Genomic DNA, 11,635 nt, shown 5'->3' with positions numbered 1-11,635 from the left:
AAAAAAGTCATTGGAAAAGTCATTTTTAGGTTTTGAAACTACATCCCATTTTGTAAAAAAATCTGTAATACATATAGACCACCAAACATTTGAAAATGTTGAACAGAATTTGAATAAAAACAATAACAGCTATGAAAACATATTAGAAATTATAAATTCAACATCGGGCATCGTTTAAGACTCAGGGTCCAACATATGCATACATATATAAGAGGGCATACCCTCCCCACTTTATACGTTTATACCCTCAAATTCGAGGGTTTGAATTTCTCTAGGGCCACCCCCAGGGAATTTCCCGGTAATTGCCCAATGCATGTGAGACGGGATAATTACATGTGCCCAATGGTGGATCATGGGGTGCTCTAAGAGGCCTGACACCACACCACCATCGTCGACCCAAAAAGTAAGAACTATCCCCCCAATGGGTACTTGAACCCTTAACCTCCCATAGGCAAAGACGAGGAGATATTACTAGAGCCAATCAGTCCAATATTCATTGCCAAAGAAATTCAAATTGCTGGAATGAATTTGCACGATGATACAAAGATAACAATCACTTTAAGACTAAAAAAAAATTTCAGGTGGACAAAAATTCAGCACCCCAATTGTTTTAACATGGAATTCGAACTACCAAAAACTGGAAGTGTCTGGATCATGGGCTTTTACCAGCCCAGATATTAGGTTTACCAAATTTACCACAAGCAGCAGCAGCAGCAGCAGCCGTCATCCTTCCCGGCAGCAGGTAGCAGGCGTCTCCTCAGAATATATGCACAATGTCATAAGCAAATCTTTCATATGTCAAGGAAAGTTGCTAAATCATAAAATCGGTAAAAAGAAGAATTTAGAACTTTCTAATACCACTAAACATTTAAAAACCACAGTTTGAGGAATAATTGTTTGCTCTTGATGCACCTTGGTGCGGTCGGTGAAACTCAAACCACACAAAATTGACTTATTTTGATGGAAGCACATGTTATGGAGTTCCACCACAGGAAGATCACTGGTCCAGGAGTAGATAATTTTTCCATGTTCTTTGTGTACACAAGATACGGAAAAACAATATAAATAATGTATAGAATTCACCGGGAAAAGAAAAAATAAGGATACGTCCAGAACAGCACGAATGACTGCAAAAAGAATAAGAGAATGTCAGTCGGTAAACATATTGAAGGAAAATGGAACATAGTAGTGAATCAATGCTGGTGGCAAAGATATGTGTCATTGTAAAAACAACTTTGGCAGGCACCCCATTTCTCCTAGACTAACTTTACTAGAGGCCCTTTCAACCCTCTGAATCTATATATTATGGTGCTTGGATCCCAAAGTGGGCCAGATTTAGGTAAAATTGTAATTTCCAACCAGGAATAGTGATTTATTAGGAAGTACGAATTTGCATAAAATAGTCAGAATGCTAGTCTTTTTTGGACAATTTTTTGGATAAATTGGGAAGCACGATTTTCATTTTGCTCTTTTAAGACTGATTCCATTCAAGGATGGGAAAATAAAAAGTTAGGATGCATGCACTCGGTCTAAAGGTTGGCCCAATACAAAAGAAAGTACTTCCCACTTGTTCAGAATGGGAACTATTATTGGGACTCGGACACATATTGGCATTATTTAGGGATCCACGTTGTACTGAGAGAAGTTGCACCCACCCACCCACCTACCCACGCACACACAACCAACACTCTTTTTCCAATGCAGACACTACGCTCGCCTCTGGCCTCTCGAGTAAGGATATGAGCAAGTACCAGACCGTTTAGCAGTGTTGAAAATGCACTTTATGGGCATTCTAATTATTTTGTTGTATAAAACCTTAAATAGTCCCCGCAAGCCTGTCCAAACCCTCCTAAGCCACCTTGATGCCATAACCAGGCCCAAGTTGGAGACAGGGCTCCGGGATCGTGAGGATGACTTAGAGATTTCTGAAGCTGTTAGATCGCTGCTAGTGTTTTGAGGCAAATTGAGGTGGTCCAACCTCTAAAATACCATTTGCAATCAGACCAGACCAGCAAACAAGGAGAAAGCTGACATCACAAATATGACACATGGCAAAAGCAGATACTAACATGATTTTAAAGAAGAATAGGCTTCACTGGCCCAAACCTGGAGGCTGAATGATGCAGGTCCTGTCGCTTGACAGTCCACTGGTAGTGTAACTGGTTATGCGATTGTAACCCAGTAGTCCTCTACATTCCTGGGGGTCCTATGAAAGGTTAGGCAGCCCATTCAATGGGCTAAGAATAGAGCTTGAACTTACCAGTGCTCCTGGACACCTTGGGCTGATGCACTAGTCTCTAAGCTCTTAGTCATCTTTTGGTAATTCATACTGCTTGGGCTATCATCTGAGCACAATCTATCAGATCTCCTTTCTTACACATTTCCCCTCCTCTATCCAAACCATAAGGTTGTCAATAAATTGAAAGCATTTTAATCATCTTCCAAAATATTTCTCATTTCTCAGAACCTATGCTACCTGAAATCGGGTACCTGTGTCAGGTACGGGGTATGCATCCATGTGTCAGGTACGGGAAGTCCCCAAATAGGACACATGGATATTGCTAAATATTCATATTATCTAATTATTTTATTTTATTTCTTATAGTAAAATAAAGTCTTTATGTAACATGGTGTCTAGTATAAGCATTTCATTCATTCTGAAGCAAAAATACAATAAATTGAATTACTTGATGTGGTTTTTAGGTGTATGTCAATCCAAAAGTGTCAAACACAGATCCCATACCCATGTCTGAGTATTGTGTGACGGGTACTTCACCTACTTTTGAAAAGTCCATGTAACATAGCCTCAAACATCACTGCCTTGGGTTGGAAAATAGAATTGTCTCTAAAATTGCACTGGTGCATTATCAACCCAAGTTAAATTAGGTCAGATTGCATACGAGCATGATACATTCATTTATAGGAGTAATCTATTTAAAGCAAGTGGAGATATGAGGGGGGAAAGGGCAACATATCCTGGTGTATTATCAAATTTGTAACTATGAAGAACCTTTTTCTTGTGTAGAAAAACACTTTAGAAAATATTTCACTTAAACTTGTTTTAGCATCTTTGGAATACCAGTCTTTAACAGGCACAACTAATGAGTCTATGTGATTGCCAGGATGATAAATTTACATACAACCAGAGCCCTTTCCTTATTTGAGCCTGCAAAGTATATGTATTTTGACAGGACTGGAGAGACATTTTCTGCAAAGAATCATAGTAATTCTTTTCTTGGTTCCAACTTGCAAATACTGAAGCTTCTTACAACCACAACATAAGGTTCTTTTATTTTTTGTTTAGTGCCATGATTATATAGATTGGCCCATAGTTCATGAATATATGATGATAATAATAAGAGGAGGAAAGAAATGTCATTGAATAGCCTTTTCTTAGGGAACAAGCAGCACAACCTTCTTTTAAAATGCCAGTGACAATAATGTTAAGGAAGATGAAAAAATTCAGGCCAAAAAAAATAAATTAATAAAAATTGACCACTTGGAACAAATCAGCATGCTACACATGCGGTAACATTTGAGTGAATGTAGATCAAAAACCCTAACAAGAAATAACTTGAAACAAATAAAATTGATAAATAATAGAGAAGTGTACCATAAGCCCGCCCAAAAAGCCATCAAGTATAATGCGGTTCCAGCAATCGAAGTATGAATGAGTGGAAAACCCAGCCTTGGCTGCAAGTCCTACTGAAGTAATTGCCATGGCAAGAAAATAGAAGATAAATCCATTCAAGCCAGTAAATCCCAAAATTCCAGCAATGACTCCACCAATGATAGACATAAATGTTCGGCTGCACAAACAAGCAAACCTCAGATTTTAGCTGAAAACAGGAAACAAGGACTAATAAGATGACAATGAAATCAACTTACACAATAAAACATGTAATGTAGAGACAAATCAAACGGAACGAATCAACAAAAAGTAAATCCTCAACTACTTGGAGCCAGCTAGGCAAATCATTTTTCCCCATTCAGTTGAACGCAGGTTCATATCCTTTTTTCTTTTTCTTTTTTTGATAAGTAAGATTGCATTAAAGAGCCCAAAAGGGGGAAGCATCCCACAAAAGAAACACAAGGCGAAATGGGGCCTCTAAACACTCAAAGAGCCCAAAATATCAACAATTTCCTCCACAGATTTACAATTTCTCCCTAGAACCCAACAAAAAAGAGCGCTAAACATAGTTGTCAAAGGTGCCGAAGGCGCGCGCCTGAGGCGCAAGGCGCCTCCAGGCGCCATCCCATCGCTTGTATTGTCTTAAGTCACATGGGTTAGAGAAGGCGTGCGCCTTTACTCCACAGGCGCCAGGCTACAGGCGCTATAAAGGTGCGCCTGTAGGAATTGCTCAATTTTAAATTATTTTGTTGCATTGATTTTGTTTGTTTATTCATTTATTTGTTATATTATTATTGTTTGTATTATATTATTATTTTATTAGTTAAAAAGGTCAAAGTAAAGCAAAAAGTAAAGCAAAAAAGTGAAGCAAAGACTTGGACAACAGAGGACCCAGAAGTAAAGCAAAGAAGACAGGCAGCGAGCCAGCGACTTGGCTCTCGGATCTGCCTCAGATCTGCCGGATCTGCGTCGGCGACTTTGCCGGTAAGTTCTCCAACTTCTCTTTCTCTCTCTTCTTCTTCTCTCCTCCTTCTCTTCTGCGTTTTTTTTTTTTTTTCCTCTGTTCTTCTCTCCGCTGAGTTGAGTTGGGCAGATTTTTTTTTATTTTTATTTTTATTTTTATTTTTATTATTTTTATTATTTATTTATTTATTTATTTTTATTTATTTATTTTTTTCTCGAGTCTGGAGACTCTGGAGTCACTGTGATAGATTTATTATGTTGCATTGTTGCTAATGTGCTATTTTATTTTAATCTTAAAATAACAGTTGGTATTTTTATTTTATTTTTTTTTACCATTCATCCCTGCAATGATTTTAAATTCCACGACACTTTACATGGTAGCTGAATTTCCCTTCGTCTTCCCAGCAACTAAACCTTTAAAAGTGAATTGGGGTGAAATTAAATGTTAGGAATTATTTAAGCACAATTAATTTGGCAATTCAGTCCTTTACGATTGTGATCACATTCTACACAATAATGATGTCTGAAAATACTTTTTTAATAATCAAGTTTCCACAAATGGATTATGGAATAGATCTAATGATCCTAACAATTAACCACCAGCAACAACATCATATGTCATACATTGACTAATAAGTCTCAGAGATAGACCTAAAATATATATTTTAAAAAAATTCTGTTATATTTTAAAAAAATTCTGTTGTCTCTTTAATTAAATTACTACTATCAGTCTATCAAATAACACCTGAAAAAATAATAATAATAATAATAATAATAATAAAATAAAAATATAAAAAAACATTATCAAATTTTTTCGGATCTCATGAAATCATGCAACCAAATTCTATGCCTGTATTTGTTCCATTCTTAAAATGTTATTGGTTTGACTGTTTGAGGAAATGCATTTTTATCTAATTTTGTTAAAATGAAATAATTAGTTAAGTGAACTCTAAATTGTAGAAGACAATCTCAAAATTGTAACACCAAATTGAAGTCAAATTAACATCAAACTTAACACTGAATCCATGTGTTTTTTGCATGCAATAATATTCTGCTTTTTGCCTTTTTAAATTGAAATGTTAATATTGCTTTGAAGCTCTGTATGGCAGATTCAGATGAGATGGAAGAGGATCCTGAGAATTATGAATCATTAAGTGACGATCAAAATGATGTTATGCTTATTGATGACGAGGATGATATTTAGATTAGTTGGTGTCGTCTTCTTAGGAAGAAATGATGTCTATGTTTGTTTTGGTTTTATTTCATAATTCTCTTTAGTTGACTTTTGCATCTTTATGTTAATATGTTTGATTATTCACTGTTGAACTTAAGTATTTGATTTAGTTGGCTTTGACATCTTTATGTTGAATATTGAACTTAAGTAATTCATTTAGTTGGCTTTTGCATCTTTATATATACTATTGCATCTTTGATACTTTATTAGGTGGGTTTTGTTTTTTTTTTTTTTTGAACGTGCGCTTTACTTCAGTCGGGCGCGCACCTCACCTTGCGCCTCAGGCTCCAGGAGGCATTTGCGCTTTTGTACGCCTTGAACCTTTAACAACTATGGCGCTGAAAATAGAGAACTTAAGAGTCCCAATAGGAGTCTCCTTTCCTTCAAATCTCCTATTCCTCTCTAACCATAAGCACCACCAGATGCATAAGGACGCAACCCACCAATAATCCCGAGCTTGGGCCCCCAATGTACACCCTCTCCAAGCCTCCACCAAAGCTCTAGGGACCTTGGCATGACCTAATGAATCCCAAACAACCCTAAAAGTAAACCCCCAACTATCCCGAGACACAGGGCAATGCAGGAGTAGATGATACACCGTCTCCTCATCTCTTTTGCACATGCAACACCAATTGACGACAACTTGTCTCCTCCTCCTCAGATAACCCAAAGTCAACATGCTACCCAACACTGTCCACACAAAAAAAGCCACCTTAAGAGGGGCCTTCGATCTCCAAACTGCTTTCCACATGAAAAGAGCCCTTGGAACATTTGAAAGGCATGTATAAAGAAACCGGACATCAAATCGACCCTGGGAAGAGGGAATCCACACCCTATGATCAGGAACAACACCCGCCACCTCTTGACGATACAAAAGCTCCAAGAACCCAATGGCCTCCTCCAACTCCGAATCCTGAAAGTGACTCAAAAAGAGCATGTCCCAAGTCAATCTCCCGCAAACAAGTAGATAGCAGTCAAAAATCAAGGCATGCATAACCGTAGCAATCCTAAAGGGCAGGAAGATAAGAATTAATCCATATTGTGGTGGAAATGCGAACGTAGAGATGGGTGTTAGGAATAACTAGGAAAGATAAGATTACTAATCAAAGGATTAAGGAGAAATTAGGCGCCACACCTATTGGTGAGAAAATAAGAGAGCAGACTTATAGATGGTATGAGCATATTCAACGCCGACCTATAGATGCACGTGTGAGGAGAGGACGGTTGATTTGCATAGAGGGTAAGAGACAAAGAGATACACCAAAACTAACATGGAATGAAGTGATAGGAAATGATTTAAAAAAACCAAATCTATTAGAAGATATGGCCTGTGATAGAAAAGAGTGGAAGAAGAGAATCCATGTGGTTGACTGTGTTCGTATTAGATAAAGGCAAGGATGATGATGAATGTATTAATCCATAATCTCTGTACTTCTTTTTTTTTTTTTTTTTTCCTTCTCCCAAGAAAAAGAAAGGGAGAAATATGCCCCATCACAAGATTGCCCTAAACAAGGATTCATGTTCATAAAGATCTTTTTAAATATTTTATGGCACTAGAACCCTCCACTTTTTGGCTTGGCTTGGAACTGGCAGCATGACTAGTAAGACACTAAAAACAAAACAGTCAAAACTAGCATGCAATAAAATGTTCTAGAGGCTATTAGGTCAATATAACTGAAGTTGAAAATTTTTGTGATCAAAACAAGGGTCTGTACTTTATTTTTTGTTTTTAGTTAGATTTTTGAAAGTTGGATTCAAGTTAGCTTGCCTATTGTAGAGCAGAGTTGGAACTGTAGATACAACCAAGGCCAGAACTGTAATATGCAAATCCAAGGATACAAAAATAATTTGACATGAATATATGCAATCACCAAATTATAATTCATGCATTTATCAATTGGGGCTTCACAAATTATATTTTCTTAAATCCTTTTTTATATGCATTAAGAGTTTTGAAAACTACTGCATTTCAAAATTTTCACATATATATCACTTACCAACAAAAAAAAAGATCTACATATAAATTGGACAGGGCATTTAGACTGATTGACAAATCAATTGAGGGCTATTGGACACTTGGATCAATTGACATGGGAACTTCGATCAACCTATCCAGAAAAGCAATTTCCTTTTTTATTTTAAACTCTACAATCCCAATCCTTCTACTGCTTTATTTTCTCTATAAATCCTCAACTACTTCAGAAAACCTACACAGAAAATACAATAGAGAGCAATATCCTGTGAGGCTATTTTGAGTGCATATAATTTAGTTTCTTATCCTACATAAAGATTGATGAGTAATATATGTGTTGACAACATATATGTATATATATATATATATATTTTTTCCTAGGTAAACTTTTACTAATAAGAAAGAAACCAGCAAAAAGAAAAAGCAAAAACCAAGATACACCAAACCTATAAGAACAGAGCCTAGAAGGAACAAAATTTGTCAACCAGAAAGAAGGCCACCAACTGTTGGAGTAGGCCACAATACAGAGCATCCAGACAACAAATAGCGACTTTTTAGTAACCAATATCTTTGGCTGGAACAAGCATTAAGTAAGCCGTCATTGAAGAAGCAAACATAATCTAAGTTCTCAACGGAATCCATACTAAGACTCCCATATACAGCATCCCAAATCAACCACCACCTATACAACTGATTAATCCAGCAGCTATTCACTTTAGATGCCGTATCAGCTAGATGAGAAAGTATGAATATCAGCAAGCTTAAAACCCATAGTATTACAGACATCTCAAACAATCATTCTAGCAACTTGGTCTGGATTAGGACCAGAATTGACAACATATTGCTGATGCGCTTAATTGAAGTTAAACACTAAATACTCAACCTTCAGAGATTTGGTGGACAACTAGTCTGGAGAACAAAGTGCTATTGAAGAAGCAGATTGTGTGAGGAGCATAATCTGTTGACAGAGTGGATTTTGTGCCTGGCCCTGAAAACTTGAGTGAGTTGGGTGAATAGTCTATGTCATGAGGTAATTAGGAGTTTTAACGGCTTTCAACTGTTAACCTAGACGTACATCTGTTTCGTATAATGGATTCGATCTGAGTTTTTGACTAGACCAGATCCCCTTTGATTTTCCTTTGGGGTTTACAATGTAAAAATCTTGGTGCATGATTTCTGTTGTCTACATATATTTATGATTGGGATGTTCAAGGCATGACGGATTTATAGGTTTTTGTCATATCATTCTAACTTAAGTTTTAGATTATTGGCAATTTGATTAAAATAGTTAAAACAACCGACAATAATTCACCCCCCTCTAGGTCTACATCACAAACCATGCACTAATTCTCTATCAGAGCCTAGGGTTATGGTCCTCATCCTTCAGAGACTACCATGTAGGTTCCTTAATCATATCTCTAATAGAAATTTAATCCACATGAGCCATATCCAATCGTGTTAAGTAGCAATAATCTCATCTCATGGAGATTCAAATTGCAATCTTTAATAATTTAACTTTCATCTGCCACATCTTGAAGCAACTAATCTAGCATACAAAATTATCACACATACATTGGCGCAGCATGTACAATCAACATGCAGTATAAATATTGGGCAATGGGTACATACACCAGAAAACCTCTATATTCATCCAGTCATTAGATACATGACATTATCACAACAAATATTGCTAGGAAGCAGCCTTGTCAAACAGCCAAGACCACATTAGCCTGTAGAAAGGCAAGAATTCGACAAAAAGTGGGCACGTCATGTTATACCATAATACATCCACTGTTGTGATACTGCAAATGAGAGCCTCATAGTGGATGCTCATATCTTAATATAATAATAATAACCATGCTTGCCTAAAAAAAAAAAAAAAAAAAAAAAAAAAAAAAAACTACCTGCATAACAATAGCAATTAATAAAATTTGGTAATCAAATTATTGCATGCAAAAAAATGTATACAATACAGTGCAGAGCAATTCAAGCACATTGATAAAACAAGACTAAAAGAATATCACAAAAAATACTAGTAAACGGGAAGCTGGATTAAATTATGTACATTTATAAATTCTTAAAAGGACCTTTAAAAGATATCTATCAAGAAATGCTTATAGCGAGTTATCTAGACTCTAGATGACATCAATCAATTTGAATGTGTTAAATATAAAAATAATTTTTTAATCTGTTTACAGAATGCTAGCAACACTGCTTAGTTTCTTCATTCATTTGATATTGTTTGGCCTGAACAGTGGCCAACTCCAATGAGGAATAAAAACGCACCTGTAATTGACAATTTTCATGTTGTTTATCATATTCTCAGCATTGAAGGCCGGTACATCATCCGAGGCCTCACTTGATTTCTTCTCAGATGCACTTGAATCACCACCTGCCATAACTTCTGCTTGTGCAATTTACGCAAAAATCTGATGGTAATGAAGACTAAAAATTAATGTTAAGTGAATTCATTAAAAGCCATCATCCTGTATTGAATTTTTCATAAAAACACTTAACTACAAAAAATGGTAACTAATTCACAGAACCAAACAATCAGAGTTAAATCAATAAGAGAATTTTTTTTTCCTAACAAGAATAGATCCTGAGACCTAATGCTTCATGAGGCACCAGGGCCCAAGACTTTTCCAACTAGGCCAACCCCTTGGGGAATGAAAGAATACCATCGATGATGAGCCAAATGTTCAATTCAAATTCCCAAATGCAATGGATTACAAGGGCCAACTAGGCCAACCCCTTGGGGAATAAGAGAACACCATCGATGATGAGTCAAATGTTCAATTCAAATTCCCAAATGCAATGGATTATGAGGGGAACTTTAAAGTGTTCATAAAATAACCTATTCTAAAAGATATTGAACCTATAAAGAACTATATAGCACAAAACTAATCCCTAAAGTGTTCCAAACGAATACTAATTCACTAAGCTGTGAATACCGGCATCCGGCAAGAAGAATCTGGTGACGAGATTCTTCACGCAAGAGAAAAATAGGTCAGATTTTAGGGCTTTATCCAGAAGGGAGAGAAATTCAAGAAAGCAGTGTTGAGAGTTTCCTGGTTTTGGTTTACCAAAAAATAAAAGGGAGTTCCATGGATTTGCATAGACTAATGGTTGTCACTGGAACTAGAAGTTGCAGAGGGAGAAACGATATAACACGTAATTGATGTATACATGTTTATATGCGAACACACATACACACACATATATATCAATACATATATATATACATATATATATATATAAACAAGTAATTAGAAGTAGCGGTGATCACAGATTTATGAATTAGAATAAATCTCCAAAATAAAAACCTAAAATCCTTTCCAATACGCCAATTTTCTAACACAAACAAGCCCCAATCGTCCCGTATATATTAATAGAGATTGGAGGAAGACATGAAACAAAGGCAGATAAAACAAGAATTATACATAGTATAGACGTGTTCATATACATATATGTATACGTATTACCTTCAAGTTCACCGGAGATGGAGATCGTATGAGAAGAAGCTCTACACTCTAATCTGAGATGGATTTTGCTGTTTTTGAGGTCGGTCACATTGTTTAACACTCCTGTCTCATACGTTGTCGAATCTTAGTGAATCCATACCCTGCTTGAAACGGGTCAAATCTTACCCGATTCACTTGCCCCGTTTTCAACTTCTTGTTCGAGCTTGACTAGTGCTTTAATAAAAACAAAAATAATAATATTAAATAAATAAAGAAAATTCCTATACATCATAATACCTATTAGGCAAAAGTGCAAAATACCATGAGGTTTACACAAATGAGCAAAATACTCATGAGCATATTGCCACCCA

The 11,635-nt window shown here is 36.2% G+C and overlaps 1 protein-coding gene across 2 annotated transcripts; it reads right to left on the bottom strand.

Annotated features, from left to right (window-relative positions):
- Positions 1–472: 472 nt before the first annotated feature.
- Positions 473–11,401, bottom strand: LOC132286880 (uncharacterized). 2 transcript variants are annotated; one of them, XM_059789329.1, is made up of 5 exons: positions 11,286–11,401; positions 10,087–10,229; positions 3,614–3,809; positions 1,108–1,127; positions 473–788 (listed from the first exon to the last, which is right to left on the bottom strand). In XM_059789329.1, exons 2-5 carry the CDS (start codon positions 10,197–10,199, stop codon positions 758–760), a joined length of 360 nt encoding a protein of 119 aa, XP_059645312.1. In that variant the 5' UTR covers positions 10,200–10,229; positions 11,286–11,401; the 3' UTR covers positions 473–757. The 2 variants fall into 2 exon arrangements, with proteins under 2 accessions (XP_059645312.1, XP_059645384.1); XM_059789401.1 differs by having other exon boundaries at positions 10,087–10,245; positions 11,286–11,376.
- Between the last annotated feature and the right edge of the window lie 234 nt (positions 11,402–11,635).

The sequence above is a fragment of the Cornus florida genome, unplaced genomic scaffold, assembly GCF_030987335.1.
Source record: "Cornus florida cultivar Cherokee Brave unplaced genomic scaffold, ASM3098733v1 CherokeeBrave_3.0.0_Hap2_Chr01, whole genome shotgun sequence".
NCBI lineage: Eukaryota > Viridiplantae > Streptophyta > Magnoliopsida > Cornales > Cornaceae > Cornus > Cornus florida.
This window is presented reverse-complemented; position numbering and strand designations above follow the sequence as displayed.

Bases quoted from the DNA above. Each gene is read 5' to 3' on its own strand.
- LOC132286880 (XM_059789329.1), bottom strand. From the start codon at position 10,199: ATGGCAGGTGGTGATTCAAGTGCATCTGAGAAGAAATCAAGTGAGGCC. The intron at 1,128-3,613 runs GTACACTTCTCT...TTCTTTTTGCAG, and splicing joins GCTTTTTGGGCGGGCTTATG to TCATTCGTGCTGTTCTGGAC. The intron at 789-1,107 runs GTATCCTTATTT...GACATATGAAAG, and splicing joins TCATTCGTGCTGTTCTGGAC to ATTTGCTTATGACATTGTGC.